Source organism: Onychostruthus taczanowskii, unplaced genomic scaffold (genome assembly GCF_017590055.1).
Source record: "Onychostruthus taczanowskii isolate IOZ18803 unplaced genomic scaffold, ASM1759005v1 scaffold27, whole genome shotgun sequence".
Classification (NCBI taxonomy): Eukaryota; Metazoa; Chordata; class Aves; order Passeriformes; family Passeridae; genus Onychostruthus; species Onychostruthus taczanowskii.
The window spans coordinates 4077199-4097938 of NW_024500017.1; the positions used below are offsets into that span (position 1 = coordinate 4077199).

The window sequence follows — 20740 nt, forward strand, 5'->3', positions numbered from 1 at the left end:
CAGTAAATATGACTGGTTAGGTAGGTCAGGGATCTTCACTGCACAGCACAGAACACAGAGGTTTGTTCAGCCTTCCAGAATCAAAATTGTGTTTCACCCCAGAGCAAGTCCACTAGGGGCAGGAGTGGTTTTTTTACTGATTTCTATGAAAATCCAGTGATGCGGTGCTGAGTTAAAATACCTGGGGGAACTGCAGTTTTTTCCATCCCTGAAGTGCCTGTTTCTGATGGGAGTCATCTTTACTCTATGCTAGGAGTGAAACTGGAAGTGGAACATTAGCTGAGCTCTCTGGGCTGGTGGGGAGCCAACTGAAAGCTCTGAGAAAATCAGTGATGCCACCCAGTTCCCTGCCCAAAAGAAAAATAGAGGAAGCTCTAGGAATAATTTGTTGACAATAAAAGCTAGATCTGAATTCCACATTGTGGAGGACTGGGACAAGCAGGTAGAAATTTAGGACAGAGAACTTATAACTAATTTATTTGTCAATGAAAATTTAGGTAGTGGGTGAATGAAAAACAGCATAGAAATCATAGTGGGCTCTAGAGAAGAAAAGCAGAAGCTCTATATAATGAGCAGTATAATGCCATACCTTGGCATTAGGTGCAGATGTCAGGTTACATTATCTGTATGCAAGTAATATAACCTGAACTAATCTTAAAAACAGCAAATAGTGATTTCATCTGCCTTGATCAATAGTCCTGCACTGTTTATTAATTTAAATTAAAAAGTTTTTGAGGAAGAGGTAAAAATTATCTGTAGGGAGAAGCAAAGGTTTCCTTTGAAAGAATTTAATATTATTAGTGATCTTGTATTAATTTAACAGTGTTACTGATATTATGATTATGATTGTGATTATTTACACAGGTATATACATATACAGGTTATAACTACAATGAAGAATAGCTGCTCATTTAGTCACAGCTACTCTGACACAACTCTGACACATGCTGTTTCCCCTCTCCTTTTTTTTTTTTTTTTTTTTTTTTTTTTCCACTGCTCAGTGATGGACAGAGAAGAGATTTTGGTTATATTGTACTAAATTTTGAGGTTTTAGTACTTTCAGGGTGTAGTATCATAAAGTGCTCTGGAAAGAGGCCTGAAGCCATCTGACATGTGATACCTACCTGCTAAGTAGTAATAAGTATGCCTGCAGTTTCTTTTGAGTGAGTGTGATCTGCCAGTGCTCAGTTACCTGTAAAAACTGTGTAGACATATCCAAAGTTATGTTTTGTGGTGAGATAGTTTTTGATAATTTTTTTTAAACTTCCTAATGTGTTGTACATTATTAGTGATATTATTACTTACATTACTTCTACAATCTTTCAGTGTAAATGTTTCTGAATAATTTTTTTTTATAATGTGTTTTTTATTCTATCAGACAATGCAAAAGGCATATCCTTCCCCAAAAGGCTATGGTATACTTGTCTGAGGTTTCTATTTTAATAGCTCTTGGAGTGAGGTGGAATCAGTGATAGAAATGAGAGGTTTGGTAAGCTTAGAAAATACACTGATTTGCATTCTTCTTTCAACATTCCTATACATTTGATGCAAATGAACTTTGACACATGTAGTTTACAGCTGTTGAATGGCACTATTTAAGTAGGGTAGGAAAAATCCACAGGAGGCATATTAAGGTACTATTCAGAAGACACTAATTATCTAATTTATTAACTTGTCTGTTTAGTTAATGTCAGAGGCTTCAGTAAGTATTACTAGACAGTGTGAAATGAGTGCTGTGAGGTATTTGACTAAGCCACAGGAATGAATACCTTCTGAACTTCTCCTTCATTGGCAGCATTTCATAGTTTTACTCACTTCATCCTGGCTAATGTAACTGCAAATGTTGGTTTTAGTCATGACTTTTTTTATTACTTGCTGAACTCCTGGGCTATGGAACTCATTAACTATGTCTTTACACAAAGGATAATTTGATTTACTAGCAGGGTTTCCTTGAGCTTTCTGGAGGACACTTTAGGTCTTGATTATGAGCAGCAGAAGAAATTATAACTATGCTGTGTGGGCATTTTCCTGCAGTGCCATTATGTTCTTCCTAAGCAATCTTTGTCTTTTCTCAGCTCTTGCAGATTTTTCTACTTTTGCAGTCTGAGGGCAAAAGCAAAGTTTGTTGGAAAGTACTTGGCTTTTCCACTTTAAATAGTACTTTTTTTCTTGCTTTGGGGACGACTGAACCCTTTAGCCCAGTGCCCCAGCTCCAGCCAGTATCAGGACTGAGCACATAGTCCCAGTAGGTCTGGGGTGATCAAACACAGGACTTGGCCAAGAAAGTACTGATCAGCCATTTGTGCAGATGGAACTGCTCCCCTTGATGCCTTCATTGTTCTCTTTTCCCATATGTGTTCTTCCCCAAACTACTTTTCAATGTTTTTGTTCCTCTCCTAAACAAATCCTATTAGATTTTGCACAGTCCCCAGGTACTCGTTCCTGTATCCCCTGTCTCATTGCCCCCTGAGCTGTGACTCACCAGTCTGAGCCATACAGACCATGCTATGAAGTAAGAACAAGTTACCCAGAGGTGTTGCTGATCTCAGAAGATGCAAGCAGGATGAAACCTCTGTACTTATTGTGTAGTTTCTGAGTCTGTGCTGGAGAGGCAAATACAAAGTTTCTGCACCCCTTTTGTTTTCGTTGTTCGAGTGCAGTGCAATATAATATTGAAGGGTTGTGTGAACTAGATGCAACCAATTTCACTCCAAAACTAATAGCAGAGCAGCGATCCCATTCAGTACAGCTCACTCCTTGGTGGATGCACTTCCCTGCTCAGAACTAACTAGCTTAACATCTTCTATCTTATCCTCCATTCCAAAGAGTAGAGATAACCCTGGCCATTAGTCTTAAGCGTCAGTTTCTTGATGCTGCAAAATGGGAACATTGCCTACTTCAGAGATATGTTAGGTTATTTAAAAATTGTGGCATACTTCTATATAATAAGTTTCCTTTTGGACATTTGTAAATGAAAATCTTCATCAATAAATATAGTGAAGTTCAGAACTCTTGATTGCATTTGTCTAAATTCTAGGCTACTGCTTACATTTCTCTAAAAGATGTCTATGCATAATACTGAGGCTAATATTTCACTTTGCAGTGTCTGTAGGCAGTATGGGGATGCATTACCTTGTCGTGGATGCGATGGGATGCACATCCTCTGTCATTAGCTGCCTCCCTGAGGACATGTGCTCTGTGTAGGCTGTTTCTTCAGGATTTTTTTTATTTACCTTTCAGATCTGTTCTTGCCATCTTGACAAATATATTTGTAGTCTTTAGCAAAATCTGCCTTTTGGCACTGAGTGGCATGCAGTGACATTTGCAGTGACATGCAGTCCTTTGACCTGATTGTCAATAGATCTTGTGTGTGTGGTGTATATCTGCTTGTTTCAGCACTTACTAATCAACTAAAAATAATATGAACATAGAAATGAATCTATTTTCTATGCTTCTTCAAGGGGAGTGGCCCCATATCCCTACGCCTCCCTTGAGTAGTCTGGGTAATGCTTGGACCATGCTTCTGCATTATTAGAACATTTTGTACCACCAAAAAGCATTTTTTTTCTGTTCCCCTCACCATGCTCTTCTGATCACTCTGAGGTTGCTTAGCCCAGACATTATTTTGTAGATCTGATTTTGGTTTCTGACTCAGTCACCTTGGCTTTGGACTCAGTTGGCTCTCTTCTGCCCAACCTTAGCCCAAACAGAGAATCCATGATGTCTCCTATCTCAGCTTTCCCTAGTGAAAGCAGCACCTGACCACCTGAACTTTGCCAATAGGGCTCTCATTAAAATGCCTACAGCCAGTGGCCTCAGTGGTTTCAGTGGTGGTTAGATCACCATCCTGATGTGTGCTAAAAGATGTCTGCCCTTGACCCCACGTAGAACCTGCCCAGCAATCCTGTCCCCATCCATGTAAGGTCATCAGAGCATGGGGTTTTCTGACAGTGATTGTTTTTTAATTTGTGCCAAATGTCATGGCTTTCCATTCTTCTCTGGAACTCCTCATTTTCTCTCTCAACTTTAGGTGATGAAAATATTTGTTATAATAAGGAGATGAAGTAGACTTGTCAGAATATACCATTGCTCTCTTTGATATGTGAACTTTGGATGCTGCACCCAGGCCATCTTGGTTTCTGTACTTTTCCAAGGTAGAATTTGATGAGAGGCATCCATTAGGTTTCCAAGCTAGACTATAAACCTGTGAGCTGCCATGCAGAGGTTTGTATATTAGAAATTCCTTGTTAAACACTGGAAGACTTACAGGAGGACTCTGACGCAAGGAAACTCTTGGGTAAACTTCTCTTTACTGTCCAGAAAGTTTAGCTCATTGTGCTGTGGATGATCAGTGCTTATTCCAGGAACTCATTCTAAGGATTTCTCTGGAGGAAATAGCTTTTGCATCCTTTGAGTACTACTTGCAACTTGGATTTCATTCTGCAATGGCAGTACTGCTATGGACCTGACTAGGGTAATTTGAAAGACTCCTTTCTAGCTTTCATGACTGAAAAACGTGATGGGGGGTATCAGCAATGACATGGACAGAATTCTTAAGTGCTTTTCCTTTGCAATAATTTGGTAGTTGCTTTGGAGAAAACGAAGCAAGCTACATTTAGAGATTGCAGCATTTACATTTGCCATCTGGCCAAATTAAATAGTACACAAGTGTGTTCACATAACCTGAATAAGAGAAAAATATACTTTTGAGAAACAGCAAGCTTGAAATCGAACACCTGGAAATTACTGTGAAGCCTGGAACTGGGAAAGAGTTCATTTTGAGTTGTACACTTTGATCCTGAAAGAAGAAATCCCAGGGAAGAGAGAGAGAGAGAGATTGGGAGCAAGAGGTTGACTTAGCCTATCTTGGACCTAAATGGAAGTTTCATTTTTTTCATAAAGTGATCCAGGTCCTGATATTAGGACTGCTCAGATTGACAACCCGGGTTAAAAGATGCTTATCCTCATATCCATAACCCTTGAGTTATGTTTCTCTTCATATCTCTGCACAGTAAATATGTATAAGGCTTCATAAATCTGAACTATTACCAACTAAAACTTGTCTGGCCTCTTTTTTCCTTTGGTAGCTTTCCCCTAAGGCATTGACCTTTTTTTGTACAATTTATTCTTAGTTGAAGTGGGAGGCTGTTATTCACATTCTTGAATGATGGATTAATAGAAGCTCAGCTGAATGAATGGTCTTTCATTATTTTCAGACTGATTTTCATCTCTTCAAGTCATTAGCTCTTGAGTACCCATCCAATCAACAGTGCCCTGGCATGGCTGGATTCTGCTGGCAGCAAAAGATGTTCCCATAAGTCAGACTCAGGGTCCGTGTTGACATGTTTCATAATTGAAACACTTTCATTACTACCCTGCTGAGACATTCCTTAACAGTTCTTCATCCTCTGGCAGCATGAATTCGCACAGTCTGAAGTCTGTGGGCTCACTCAGGACTATGTATATTCTAGGTAAACCTCTTGGTCTGTCATGAGAGATGCTTGTCTTTGGTATAACATGGAAGCCATGTAGTAACAAGTTGAAACTCTGGGCCACTTTTTAAAACTTGTGTGGCAACCTTGAAAGAAGAATCAGAAAAATCTTTGTGGGGTTGGTAGCAGACAGATATATTATTAAAGACTAGATGCAAGACCAAGAACCTCTTGTAGGAATGTGTAATCATAAAGGATTGATGCATTCATCAGCAAACTCATCATGGATTTGCATACCCTGATAAAGACTCTTCTTTGCTTTATGCTATGGTCAGCAAAATGAGAGAGAAAGGTTAAAATTTTGGTATCTGTTTTCAGGGACTGTGAGATAGCTTTGTCTTGAATACAACTATATGATACCCAGTTTTTGGGTTTTAAGTTGTCTGCCGTACAAGTTCTCTTTCAAGGCTGCTCTTTACTGTTCCCCATTTGAGGAGAGTCTTGTTTCATAGCCTGTCTCATTCATCTGTTGTTGATGCAACATGAGCTTGTACTGAGGAGAGATGATTTCAGGGTAATTTCCAGCCTCACTGTGTGGTCTGAGGTCTTCATGTCCATTCTGGGTCTGTTGGTGCAGAACTGGTTCTGGGCTGTCTCATGGTCAGCACTCTTTTCCTGGTGCCCTGTGCTCAGTAAGCCTTGGTTTTACAGCTGAGATATGTCCCTTGGTTAAAAGGTGCCAGGTTGTAGCTAAAATGGAGCTTACCTGGCTGTGGGGACCATGTTTTCTACCTCAGAGGTGTTCTCCCCTGTCTGGTTGGCTATAACAATACTATGCATGGAATGAGGGAGTTCTGTTTCCTTATCTGACTGCTGAGTTTGGTGTGTGTGTCTTTGGCTCGTTATTCTCCAGAGCTGTGGTATTTTTGTACTCTGCCCTTCTGGAATACTCAAAGGAACTTCTGTGGAACAGCAGCACTAGATTGAGTATATTTATTTTCCTGAGTATATTTAGTTTCCATTTATGCAGGAAAGTTAGCAGAATTAGGGCTGCATAGTGGTGCAGACAGCTCTTTCAGAAATAAAATTCATGCCAGCAGGGTCTTGCCTTGGTTTTGATTTGTTCACGTGGTTAGAAATGTGGCTAAAATTTCTGGTCTTTTGCACTGATCTTTCTAGTAAAATAAAGGAAGGGAAAATTGTAAATTATGAGCACTGGGATGGTGGCTCCTGTGGCCTGTGAAACACCTCTCATATCTCATCTTTTCTCTCTGTACCCTCAAGACCTTTCAAATTCAACATCCAAATTTCACAGTGCATAGGCAGGGTGGTGGTGTCAAACAGTGCCAGATCAGCAAGGGGCAGCAGAGTCCTGCCCCAGGCAGGAATAACCCCAGGCAGCAGCACATGCTGGTGGCCAACCGTGCTGGTGGAGCTGGGCAGAAAAAGCCCTGGGAGTCGGGTGACCCTGGGCCAGCACAGACACACGTCACAAAGGAGGCAAGCACAGACACATGTCACAAATGAGGCCAGCACAGACACATGTCACAAAGGAGAAAAGCACACACGTGTCACAAATGAGGCAAGCACAGACACGTCACAGGAGGGAAACACACACATGTCACAAAGGAGGCAAGCACAGACACATGTCACAAATGAGGCCAGCACAGACACATGTCACAAAGGAGGCAAGCACAGACATGTCACAAAGGAGGCAAACACAGACACATGTCACAAAGGAGGCAAGCACAGACACACATCACAAAGGAGGCAAGCATAGGCACACGTCACAAAGGAGGCAAGCACAGACACATGTCACAAAGGAGGCAAGCACAGACACATGTCACAAGGGAGGCCAGCACAGACACATGTCACAAATGAGGCAAGCACAGACACGTGTCACAAAGGAGGCCAGCACAGACATGTCACAAGGGAGGCAAGCACAGACACATGTCACAAAGGAGACAAACACAGACACACGTCACAAAGGAGGCCAGCACAGATACATGTCACAAAGGAGCCTCATGGGCTATGCTGGGAAGGAAGCTGTTAGCAAATTGATGGAGGTGATTTTTCCCCTCAGCCCAGCTTTGGTGAAGCCACATATGGATTTTTGTGTCTGTTGCTAGGCTGGCTCCCCAGCAGAAGAAAGACATGGACTTACTGAAAGAGTCCATAGAAAGGCCATGGAGATGATTGAAAGTTTGGAGCATCTTTCATAAATGGAAAGGCTGAGACAGTTGGAGCGTTCAGCTTGGAGGACAGCAGGTTTGAGAGATATCTTTCCACTATGTAAAAATACACTCTGGAATGAGTAAAGAAGGCAGGGATTCTTCTCAGTGGTATCCAGACAAAGGACAAGAGGCAGTGGAACAAACTAAAGTAACTGTAAATTATGTTTGCTCAAAGAAAACAGTTATTTTGCTTTGAGGATGGTAAAACACTGGAGGAGGTTACTCAGGTTGTGGAGTGTTACTCAGGTTGTGGAGTCTTGGAGACTCTTTAGCCTGACTGGACATGGCTCAGAGCAATCTGCTGTTGTTGCCCCTGCTTTGATTAGGGCAGTTTGACTAAACTCAAGAAGTCCCTTCCCACCTCCAGTACCCTGTGATTCTGGGAGTTGAGATTTCTCAGAGTTAGCTATTTACTTCTAAAGATCTTTGCTTCTAAAGATCACTGCATATTTGTATTTATACAAGAATATACACTGGTTACATCACGAAAATATTATTTCAAGAACTGCATGGAGTTAATATAAGGCCTTGAATTTGGAAGCCTTTTGCACTGTAATCCTTTGGAAGCCTTTTGCACCATCCTTTTTGTTTCTAGACACACTGTCCATAATATCATATGTACTTAGATCTGTAATGCTGAGCTGTAATTTAACTGTGCTATAGCAGTTTGTTCCAACTAGTTTTTAATGATTTCTGTATTAACTACTTTCATAAGTATGCAAAGTGCTCTCTCAGCAGGCTCTTCTCCGTTACTTTACCTGTTGTGTTACGAACTCAGGCACAGACCAGTTCTCTATCCTGGTTTGGAGGGATTTAGACATACACCTTAATTAATGTTGTGGATTTCTGAGTACCACTTTTGGCTGAAGTGCCCTGATTAACTGTCTTCTAGACAGCCTAAGAAAACTGTCAGGGATTTCATACCTTACTAAAGAAATAGGAGAAATAAGCCTTTTAAATCCTGGCATATTTGTTACATAGGAATGGTAGATAAGTATGACCATATTAAAAAAAAGATACAGTTTTCTGTCTTGCAAAGTAATTTAGACCTTGAGATAGCTGTTTCATTTAAAACATTCATGCACTCAGATGCAGAACTGAAAGGAAAGAGAAGTAGAGAGTTACCACTATAATCTGCAGAAGAGTTTCTTAGGTTTCATGCACTTTACAGGAGGATTACAGATCAGTGTAAATTCAGTGTAAATTATGGCTAAATGGACACAGTGTATTGCCAGGCTGGGCTTCAGATTTAGGAAAGACATCAGCAGCATGCTTTGTTCTGTGTTGACATGCTGTCCACTGGAAGAGAAATTATGACAAGTGTTTTAAACTCTCAATTTAAATTCAGGGGGATTTAAAACCATATTTTTCTGTCTAGGTACACAGACCAGGAGTGTTTAGTGTTGCTGTTTGGTAAGCTGCTGCAGATATTGTGTTCTTCAGTGCTATCAATCAACAGTGGTCTGTAAGAAAACATCAGCACTTTCTTTCACAGTTACTTTTTTTGTCTCTCAAAATAAAAAGTTCACAAGTTTTATAGACTAGTGACTACTTGCTGCGGAAGTACAACTGTCATTGAGTATGTATGGAAAAGTGCATAGAAAATGGCTCGATGCTTCCTTTTCTCACACTTGAGAAGTATCACCAGTATATATAGGCAATTAATGTGTTATCAGCTAGTGCTTTGATATGTTTTGTGGCCTTAAATTCAGAAGGTATGCTATAAATAGTATTTAGTAACTGCTGTGTTTTGGAAGCAGAAAATTTTTAAACTACAGTATTCACAGTCAAATGTGATATGATTAGACACAACATATTCAGTAAATTGTAATATTCCAACTCCACCAAATAACAAATTTGTAGGCTTGCCAGTTGGGCTATATTACTTTCCTGGAGAGGAATAAGGCACATGGAAAAGGGCTGGCTGCTTTTTCTTTTTTTCCTAGGGACCAGGGACAAACTTCTAACCTTGTTGGGCTGCTTGTTAAACCTAATGTTCCAACATTTGAGTTCTTCAAATTCAAGCTGTGGTTGGATCTAGTTTAAAGAACAGCAGTTAATGTTATATGTATTTGTCTGGTCCATAGGCCTGACATATGGGATGTGTTAAACTGAGGTCCAAGTGCAAGGATGATATCACCAGCACAGAACAATAATATCAATGTCAGAAGCATGGACTAGTGAGTTGCTGAATTTTGGAGCTGGACACTGCCTCACGTCCCTTATTTTTTTTAACCTTTAAATAAAAGATGTGACATTTTGCTAATGTAGGTTTACACTGCCCTTGTCCTCAGCGGTGCTTCTGCTCAGTGTGGTGCTGTCAGTCGCTGTGGAGGACTGGCTTTCTCTGTCATTCATGCTTTATTCACAAGGTATTTTTCACTCACTGCTGGCATGAAGCTTCTTGCCTTTTGTGCTTTGTTACCCCATGAACGAGTCTTCTGTTCATACTGTATTATTATTATTCACCTCTACTTGAACTTTCTTCCTCTCCTTCCACATATATTTGACTTTCCACTGTGACGGGGAATAAGAAAGGAAATGACATATTGCAGACTCAGAAAGAATTATAGTCTTAACTTCTAGCAGAAGAAGTGTGTGTTTTGGCTCTTGGAAATGAGAACAGTTTCATACCAAGGGGAGGCAAAATATCAAATGTATTTCTGTAAAACATATCAAAATGCATGCAAATTGAACAGGTTTATCTAAAGCACTGAGTCCTCCCATGTGAAGTGCCTGTATTTGCAGCTTCTCCCTTTTCCTTTCAAGGAACTTTCAAAGAGTAGTAGTATTAACTCCAGGAGTCAAAGCACCCTTCTCTAGATTAAAAATTATAGTTTTGTATTTCAATGTGAGTAAGTCTTGCAGGTTTTTTGGTTGAACTTCAGTTTTTACCATTGCTCACTTGCTCACAGCACGTGTGTGGAAGAGGAGCCGCAGTAGGGAATGCAGCCCTGGAGGGGTGGTCAGTGTTTCCCGGAGCTGTCAAGCCTCCTGTGCTCTGTGCAGCCCCCACACTGGCAGAGCTTCTCTCAGGTCTCTCTCTACACTCCATTCCCTTCAGTAGAATGACTCAAGGGTCCTGTTTTGCAGGCTCCAATAACACTCCCTCTATCCCAGAAAATTCTATCTGGATCTTTCTTTCAGCGTTGCCATCACTGGCTTCACTCTCAGACAGTTTTGGCATGGTTTTGAGAGTGGTGCAACACTTGCATATTGGAAGTGCCAGCAAATCACCTTCAGTGTCGAGGGGCTTGAGGAATCAAAATCAGAAAAATTCATTTGGCAGATGCAAAGCTCTTTCAATGCTGGCTCTTTGAAAAATTTCCCTGAAGACAAGGAACCAAAATTCTTCATGGTGATTTGATTTTTGGTGATAATGAAGCAGTTTTGTGCAAATATCTTACCCTAAAACATTGTTGGTAGCCCTTTGCTGTGTGTTGGTGCCTTTGAAAGTGAAATTTTGAGCCTGTGCCTTCTCTGAAAAGCAGAAATGAGCAGACAGGGTCCCTTCCTCCTCAGCTTTCTGGCAGAGTGGCAAGTTCCTTCTGCCAAGTAGCGCTTGGAAGATTGTAAATTTGTTACAGAAAGTGCATTAATATTTTACTTTCTCCCCCATAAAAATTCTCCTCCAATTGTAAGTGAAGCAACGAAGACAGCTGCTGGTGCAAAATATACAGGTTGTTATTCTGACTTTACAATTTGTGCAATTCTGTTATTTTTGCTTACCTAAATAAAGATCACAGGCTCTGTTATTGTTTGTTGTGGAATGCAGCACTTGAATCAGAATTATGGTTTCTATATAACATTAGGAAACATTATATAAAATTTGGTAACAGGTCTCTACTGTCCTACTTTTGAAATTGGTGAGTATTGTATAATTCAGAGGGAAGTGGGACCTTCTCTCTCACTACTCTTTTCTTGATGACTGAATAAAAGGGAAATAAGCACACTATTGAACCTGATCACACTATTGAACCTTGTAGTAGACTAAAATACTGAGTGTTGAAAGCTTTATTCTATGGAATGATATGCTGTCCTCCTCCTTTAAAAAAAGTTTGGGAAAATTGCCTATTAATGTTGTGTATATACTTGACATGTTCAAAATTACCCTCAAACCCTACAGGAATTCATGACCATGTATGACTGTATGGAAAGATTATTGAAAAAGACATTTGCAAGAACTGGCAATGGAAACTGGCTGAGCACAGTGGGGTGCAGAAATTATTTGCTACACACAGTGTCTTTTAGACTAAATTTATTAACTAGGATGTCATGGTGTTTGTATTCCTATCAGGTTTTAAAGATTCTATCACCGTATTATTCTGTTTAATATCTCACTGTTGTTTATTCCCTTTTAGGGAACTTTCTACAATTCTATTAAGTACAACAAGGAGAAAGCATAAGCAAAATAGTGGGTGTACAGAAGTAACAAAACCTAAATGTTTTATGCAGAAAAGATGCAACAAGTATCTGCTACCTACGAAGAATGAAACAAATTTTCACACTGTGACCTTGCAGTACAATCTTGGATCAAACCACACAAGTTTCTTTAACAAAAAATAATTGGATTATACTATTTGCATTGATCTGATGATGTGGAAATAAAACATTGAAAGGAATGTCGTTATTGTTTTCTTTATTCTTTGGATTTTGCTTCACTGAATGGATTTACTAAAACTGATAAAATCTTTCACTACAAAGTCATCACTACAGGATTAAAGAAGCCTTATAGGCAAAACTTGTTGATATGAAATGATGTGAAATATTACCAAGGATAATAACGGGGTTTCATACTCAGCACAAGATTTTAGAGAAGGAAAATAGAACCACACAAATCCTGTTATCCTCGTTGGGCTGTATGATTAAACTGCTGGGATAGCACTGAAAGGTACATCTGTGCTATTGTACAGCTGCTTGGATGTGAATCAGGGGTCCTGTGCTTTCATTCTTACTGGTGTTGAGTAGCATTTCACTTTGCCAGTAGTTCTTTTGAAGGCTGCAGTGCTAGTCATGGCCAGTGTGAGAATGGCACAATTGAACTGCATGTTAATGGAAGGCAGATACTGCAAGCAATGCAGACTGATGAACAGGAAGTTTATTTGGCAAAGATATTTGAAACATTAATTTTGCCATGACTAGTAGATTCCTATTAAATCACAAAGCAGATTCCAGTCCAACTGAAATCAAGGGAAGTTTTTCTGTTGACTTCAGTGACATAAAGATTTGGACCTCTTTTGGAATTATGTTCCAATTTATGATCATTTTTCTGATGCTTACTAAATGTCCCTCAGTGTCAATACATTAAAACATGTTGCCAATTCAAATAGTGTTGTCTTGTACTGTAAAAGCTAAAATAAAATATTTGCTTTGGCATCATTGTAAGTGGAATTTTTGTCATGTGCTTAGAACTTATTTTGCACTGCTAGCTGCACGTAGGAAATGTTCCCTGTTCTTCTAAAAATATTTGTAGTACACGTTTAAGACATTAGCTGTAACTTTATGGATTGGGTTTAATGCTCAGTGGATTTACACTACAGTATGAATCTAACCCTTAATTATTACCAATGGAATTCCTTCTGCACATCAGATTGGTTTTGCCTGTGAAATTATAGTTTTGTATTTAATGAAAAGATTGTCATTAATAATATATTGTGAAAGTTTAAAGGTGCTAACCATGTGTTTTATTTTCTCTGTGTATCAGGAGAATTTCTTGGGAGCTAATGCAAACACCTTTTGGATAATTTCTCACTGACTTACTTCTTTTATTTGCTGAACATCTTTGCTCAAATCAGTTTATTTCTGGCAGTGTACTTGGTGGTTCCTGTTAACACCATGTTGAACTGTTGGTATTCTTTGTGAACTAACTTGTACAGTGCATCCTGACAAAAGTGATGGTAAAAACTGGGCTGCAGCTTAATTCACTAATCTGTGTTTGTTTTTTACTGTATTGAGGGTCATGATTTTCATCCCTAAATAGTTTGTGATGCATCATATCTGTTCTACTAAACCTGCTTTGCTTTGTCTTTTCTACTTCTCTCCTTATTCTATAGCCAGTCTGGTAGGGAGTTTTTATTTTTGTACTTCAAACAGAAGCTCTCACTTCTTATGCCTGTGTAACATCATTCCTTTGTTTCCCTCCCTACAATATGAATCCACTCTTTCAGCAACTTTAATTTTACTGTCACACATCCACTTCTGTGGACTATGGCAGTTCTGTCTGAGGTTCTGAAAATATTTTCCATTCCCTTTCTTCTCTTCTTGGCATTTTCTGAAACTGACTGTGGCACTTCTGTTTAGGCTTATCAGTTGGCTCATAGTGCAATTTGTGTCCAATCTCTACTTCCCTTCCTTTGATTTTCCCACTGGTTAGTTAAGCCTTAGAGATCATTAATATGTACTTCTGCTAATTCTCATCAGATCTTTTCTGTTGTTTAGTTTGGTTTTCTTTTAATGCTCTCATGTTTTTCTGTATATCTGTATGACTAAAGCTTCTTTTTCATTCCTGTTCTCAGAAAGACTGTGAATTTGAGTCTAAGGTCTTTGCATTTTACCTCTGCTGTATTGAGTGCCTCCTACTTAGGTTTAATACAGCGTATTCAATTGGCCTTCAGTTTTCCTCAGCTCCCAGGAGCAGGAATGAGATTCACTTCTGCATTTACAAGTCTACAGTAAACAGTGGTGCCTAGTGTTTTTCTGTAGGGCTTTTGAGACGTATAGAAACACCTGGTTTTCTCCATTGACTGTGAAAAGGGCCTTGATAATTGTTTTATATGTCTGCATCTCTAGGTAGCTGTCTCTGCACTGTCTGTGTCTAAGGCTACATGTTGTGCACTGTGTATGGGGACTGAAATTGTATATGTGCACTGGGAATGAAAACCAGCTCTTGGTTTGGTTGTGCTATATGGCAGCTAATTTTTTCTTTCTCAAGTATTTTTAGAAGGGCTTCTTTTCATAGGCCTCCCAAAAGTAATTTTGAACACTTCTTTAATGAAAGAACTGAAGTAGATAATGGCCAGACTATTCTATAACTGAAGTTAGAACAGGCACGTTTAGTCTTATGGAAGAAATTACCAAGCTTGGTGGGAGGAGGAAGGCATATATTTATTGGATTACAATTTTATTGTTGAATTAATAATATTGATTTAATTTTAATGATTTACAGGAAGCCTGTTTACCTGTAAAACTCCAGCCATTGCAGATATTGTGATACTAGTAGATGGTTCTTGGAGTATTGGCAGATTCAATTTCAGGCTCGTTCGACTGTTCCTGGAAAACCTGGTTTCTGCTTTCAATGTGGGATCTGAGAAAACAAGAGTAGGTAAGGTGCCACACTATTTTTGCAATATTTCTCGAGTAACACAAAGATGTTATCATTTCAGAATAGTTAACAGCTTAATGCTACTCTTTTTTGCAAGATTCTTCCTCATCTAGCACTAGCATGTCTATCATCAGAGCAATGCTGCTGGAATGTTTGTAGTATTAATTCTTTACTGTGACCCTCAACTTAGTTAACTCTAATGCAATGTCAGTGAAAAAATAGAAACAGTGGAAACAGTCTTACTGACTTCAGTCAGCATTAGCCTCAAATACTTGCAGTTTAATTTTTGCAGGCAAAATGTGCCAATGGATGGCTTTTCTTGTGCTTTAAACTGGCTGAAATGTTATATTTTTGATCTGCTACTGTTCAAAAGTACATTAAGTAAAATTGTTCTAAAAATTTTTTTGCTATGTTAATAATTCTGAAAAAATTTTGTATTTCTTTGCTTTTCAATTAATTAGCACTTGAGTAAAAGGCTTTGAAAGTTAATTGAAGAGTTGTCACCCAGAACAACTTCATGCTACTTTTTGTTGTCAACCAATGCAGTTTTTCTAGTATGGTAGCAAAGCAACTTGCAGTAAGCTAATTGGTAAGGTACTGGAAACCAAGTAGATAAAGTCTATAACTTGAAAAAAAAAAAACCCCTTTATTGTCTGATGGATTACCCTCATTTCTGGTTCTTTAGGTCTTGCACAGTACAGTGGGGATCCCCGAATTGAGTGGCACTTGAATGCCTATGGCACAAAGGATGCTGTTTTGGATGCGGTCCGTAACCTGCCGTATAAGGGAGGGAATACATTGACAGGTACTGTGTATGCTTTGGCTCTTACCTTTTATTAAAAAACGTATTCTGCTGCACAGCCCAAGAAGTGTCAGCGCTTTGTATGAAGGGTGGAAAGGATAGGGGTTTTGCAGCTTGCCAAGGGCTTTATCCAGGGTCAGTCAAGGCTTTTCTGAAGCACTTGTCCATTGGCTTCACTGGGAATCAGGACAGGGTCTCATAAAACAAAGTTATCTAACTCTGTGCTGGAAGTAAAGTCTTTTACCTGCTGGGAAGAAAATGCAAAATCCATTTATAATGTTCATGCACAGAGCTTTATTCTGGAGAAGGAAAGGACGTTGTTTCAATATCTGACAACTGGTAATACTAACTTTACAAATGACCACCCAGGGCTTTTAGATTTTCATTGACCTTTTAGTAGTCAGAGCACTGAAACCTCAGAGACACTTAGTGATGGATAAAGGAGGGATGCCTGACAATCTGGGAAAAATATAGTCTCTGAATACAATTCCAGTGTCATCACTGCAGCAGTTAGTAATGTTGAAATGATATACCCAGAGACCCAGACATGGCTTTAAGTAAATTACTGCCTTTTTTTTTTTTTTTCTGGCAGGTAAAGAATAGGAGAAACAATAAGCAACAGTCTTTATTTTGGTAGAAGGAGTGATTGCAGTGGGACAAAGGACAGAAAACTCTAGTATGATTCTAGGAGTGGGAGTACTGGGTGATAGGAAGCAGTAAATTATCATGATTATTTTATATGAATGTTACATGAAAATGAGTTAGAAATGTTAGTTGTGGGAGATTTAAAAGAGTTTTCAGATACGATCTCATTGTGATGTGTAAGTTTGTCCTGAAGCTGTTGTTCTTATTTCCTTTTAAATAATTAACATTTATTAAAATCAGATTTCCCCTAAGACTAAATAAAGCCTTTTTTTTTGGCTTGTAAGTTAGAAAAAATAAAAAAACAAACAAAAGTAAGATTATCTGTAGCAGCCAGAGCATGTGTGTTCATATAAGCAATATAGGGAGGGTGAACTTCCTGTTCTAGCTTGGCGGAACTTGGAGCAGGAAAAAGAGAAAGATGACGTATTTGCAGAAATACCAATTTAGGTTTTCATAGCCAGCTTAGAATGCATTGATTGATCAAAAGGCTGCTAAAAATAATTTTCAGCTTCTCTGTAGTTTAGGCTGCTGTTAGAATTTAATTTTTCAGTAAATAAATTCTTCTTTTATGCTTATTCTTCATCAGAATTTTTACGTTGAGTAGAAAAACAAACACTGTGATACTGGCAAAACTAATGGATGTTTTCATCTGTAAAAGTCTTTTAAAATGTTTTCTTTTTTAGGTCTTGCCTTAACTTACATTTTGGAAAACAGCTTTAAGGCTGAAGCAGGTGCAAGACCTGGGGTATCTAAAATTGGGATACTGATTACTGATGGGAAGTCCCAAGATGATGTTATCCCTCCTGCTAAAAACCTACGAGATGCTGGCATTGAGCTGTTTGCTATTGGTGTGTATTCTGCCATATCTATGTACATGTCCCATTGCACTCTGGTCTATTTGTATCTGTTGCTGGCTGTAATAAAGAAGTGTTCTTTTCTGCCTGTATGCATCATTAATCATATCATCATTCATTTGTATCTTTATAAGAATTGCTTATAACATTGCTGTTATAACTGGAATTAGGCAGTATACATGGGTGCTACATTTTCATGAGACAGCTGAAAAGATGCCACTTACACTGGCAGAAATCACCATCTTGCACTGACATCTTAAAAACAGCAATTTGTAGTTGGTCATTAAAACAAATAGAGTTTTATGTTAGTAATTTTTTATCAATCCCTGTGTATAAAAGATGTTTTTCTTTTTCATTGCAAATATTTTCTTTATTTTCCTTTTCAATAAAAGGTGTAAAGAATGCAGATATAAATGAACTCAAAGAGATTGCCTCTGAGCCTGACAGCACACATGTCTACAACGTGGCTGACTTTAACTTCATGCATACCATTGTAGAAGGTCTTACCAGAACAGTGTGCTCACGAGTAGAGGAGCAGGAAAAGGAAATCAAAGGTAAACAGAAACAAGATTTAATGTAACTTATGAGCTTAGAGCTGGAAATGAAATACCTGCAGTTCTAGGCTGGCTTCTGACACTAGACTCACACTATATATTCTTTTGCTTCTGCTGTTTTGCTTCCTAGCTGTTTTATTCTTGTTAGATATCTCTGATCTTTTGCTCTCTGTTTTTAGTAGAGGTAAATATTATGGTATTTGGTAGTACGAAAAAAAAAGTACATTCATTCTACTGTAAGTATTTCCAAGCAGTGGGTAAGGAAATCTTTTCATAATACAGTTTTGGGGATGAATTAGTTTAACAGCTGCACATGGAATTGTTATCATCATGCTGTGCTTTCCATCTCCTAACTTAATGTTTTTACTGTCTCATAAGTACTCAGGAGTTTCAACTATTTAGATTACTTTGTCCCTCCTCTTGATGGATTTTTTTCTCATTTTTAATTTACTACACAAAAAATATATATATTTTGGTTCGTAAGAAAAGATGGCAGCAAAGGAAATTGTTCTAACATGAAAAAGCCTCTTCTGACTACAATTATTTTGGCTATTCTGAAGAAAAGAAATGGCTATGAAAAAATGTTGCAATTTGCCAGAAATACAGTTCTACCTGAGGCCTTTCTTTCTGAAAGGTTTCAGTGGATTTAGTTTCTATTTATTGGTTTGTGATTCCTTAATAGCACAGAAATGCTGAGTAATTCTCTCTCTCTCTCTGTCTCTCATAATATATACGGATATATGGAATATAATACATATATATATATATATATATACACATTGAATATAATATATATATATTCAATATAATATATAGATATATGTAATATATATCAATAAGGAAAGCTCTCTCGAGCAGAAGAAAATGGAAAAAACCATGGATAGATGAGACATCTTTGTGGAAAATGATTGCCAGAGAAGATCACTGTGTCTCTACAGTGGGCTGACTGACAGTATCAGTTTCCAACCTGCTGAGGAGCACAGGAGATCACAGCTGTATATGTACTTGTATGCTTTTCATGACTGGGAGGAAAGCAACCTGAAAAAAACCCCAGCAGAATGGTCTGGAAATAGTGATGGGAAGAAGGTTAGGAAGGCTTAGTGTTGTATTTTTGTCTTTTTCATATAAGGGTCTATGAAAGACCAGGGAGGTTTGGTCCCAGAGAAACTCCTTGTGAACTACTCATTATTACTTCTTTGTTTCCATTGAAAATAACCTAAATAAGGGTGCAATAGCCAATTATTTGATTTTCTGATGAGGAGAAATATTTAGAGCTTCAGGATATATAACAAACCAAGCAATTATAATGCAGAAGGGAATAAAAATGTGTGTTGTCTCCAACCTAGGAACAATTGCTTCTCTTGGGACTCCTTCGGATTTGGTCACATCGGAGGTGACAGCGAGAGGCTTCCGGGTCAGCTGGAGCCATGCACCAGGCAAAGTGGAAAAATACAGGGTGGTGTACTACCCCACTCGAGGAGGACAGCCAGAAGAGGTAATAGGAGGAAAAGATGCCCAGAAGTTTTTAATGTAGCAGGGACAACTAACCAGACAGGAAATCTGTGGTCCTCTCTTAAATGGACCCTGAAATTCCCCCTGAGGGCTCCAGAAAAGAGGTTGGTCACACTGGATGGTGACAATGGTTAGGTAGTAGCCAGGCTACATGTCTCTCATACAATTTAAAGTAAACTAAGTGCTATAATAATAATCATCACTTTCAGGGGGTGGGGTGAAGTGTGTGCATTTTTTCTTACACATATGGTTACTTGAAACAATTCTATGACATCCCCTGCACCACTCTGTTTGCAAGAACAGAAGAGGTAGGAGGTGATGGCAAGCCACATTTTCAGTTCTAAGAAAAAGATATTCATAAAGGGAAGATTGTACATTTTGGGACATCTACACTTGGTCATTGAAAATTTGGAGGGAATTGTTTATTTGGATGGGACTTCAACATTTTGGAGATGGAAAAAATGCAGTGGAACAAGCTTTTGACTCCAGCTGACAATTTATCAAATTGAATGGAAATGTAGAAGAGCAAAAGGATTTAACTAAGGTTATATTTTGTTTCCTTTTGCACTAGAAACTAGCTTAGGATGGATATGTATTGTTGGAATTTTGGAGTACTCTCTCTGTGTGTGTATATATGTAGTACTAAAGGAATATTTATGATGATATTATATCAAAAAGTGCCAGGTACACATCTTTAAACTGTATCCCATACACTTTATTCAGCTAAACTCTTCCTTTGTTCTGAATGGATATTTATAGCAGATAAACATTTGGACTATGTATATGGTTGCTGTTCTTTTCAGATACTTTACTGTATATAAACATGGCATGAACCAAACTTTAGTACAGTGCAAAAATTGCCTGAAAGAGGGATTGATTTGATGGTAATATTGTTTGCTTTATGCATATTTAGTTAAATTTTCTTTTAAACAGGTTGTGGTAGATGGAAGTGAATCAACAGCAGTTCTGAAAAACCTGATGTCTTTAACTGAGTACCAGATAGCCGTGTTTGCTATCTACTCCAACGCTGCCAGTGAGGGCCTCCGTGGGACGGAAACCACGCGTGAGTATCCATGGTGTGCTTGTTGCAGATTTGACTGTCTGCATTTGGTCAGACTGTGCAGGCATTAGTCTTTGTGAGAAATAAACACAGAAGGGAGTCTTTTTCAATTTACCTTATTGTAGTGCATTTGCCTTAAATTAAATTTTGTTTTAATAATTCTGAGCCAAGCTCCTAAGTCCGAATGCTCTGTGGATATTTAAACACTGAGAAAGGTTTTATCTCTGGGCTGAACTTTGAAGTCGGTTGTATTGAACCCTAAATTAGAACATTCCTATGTTTTGGGTGTGGAACCAAGTTTTACAAACTAGATTTGTAGCTGGAGA

General features: G+C 38.6%; 1 protein-coding gene across 1 annotated transcript in view; it reads left to right on the plus strand.

Moving 5' to 3' along the window:
• COL14A1 (collagen type XIV alpha 1 chain) overlaps positions 1 to 20740 on the plus strand; it is a 114544-nt gene that overhangs the window by 18484 nt on the left and 75320 nt on the right. The window contains exons 6-12 of the mRNA XM_041407562.1: positions 10256 to 10262; positions 14836 to 14987; positions 15673 to 15792; positions 17118 to 17282; positions 17681 to 17842; positions 19189 to 19337; positions 20288 to 20417. Of these exons, the coding sequence (XP_041263496.1) occupies positions 10256 to 10262; positions 14836 to 14987; positions 15673 to 15792; positions 17118 to 17282; positions 17681 to 17842; positions 19189 to 19337; positions 20288 to 20417 (885 nt within the window). The remainder of the gene's footprint in view (positions 1 to 10255; positions 10263 to 14835; positions 14988 to 15672; positions 15793 to 17117; positions 17283 to 17680; positions 17843 to 19188; positions 19338 to 20287; positions 20418 to 20740) is intronic.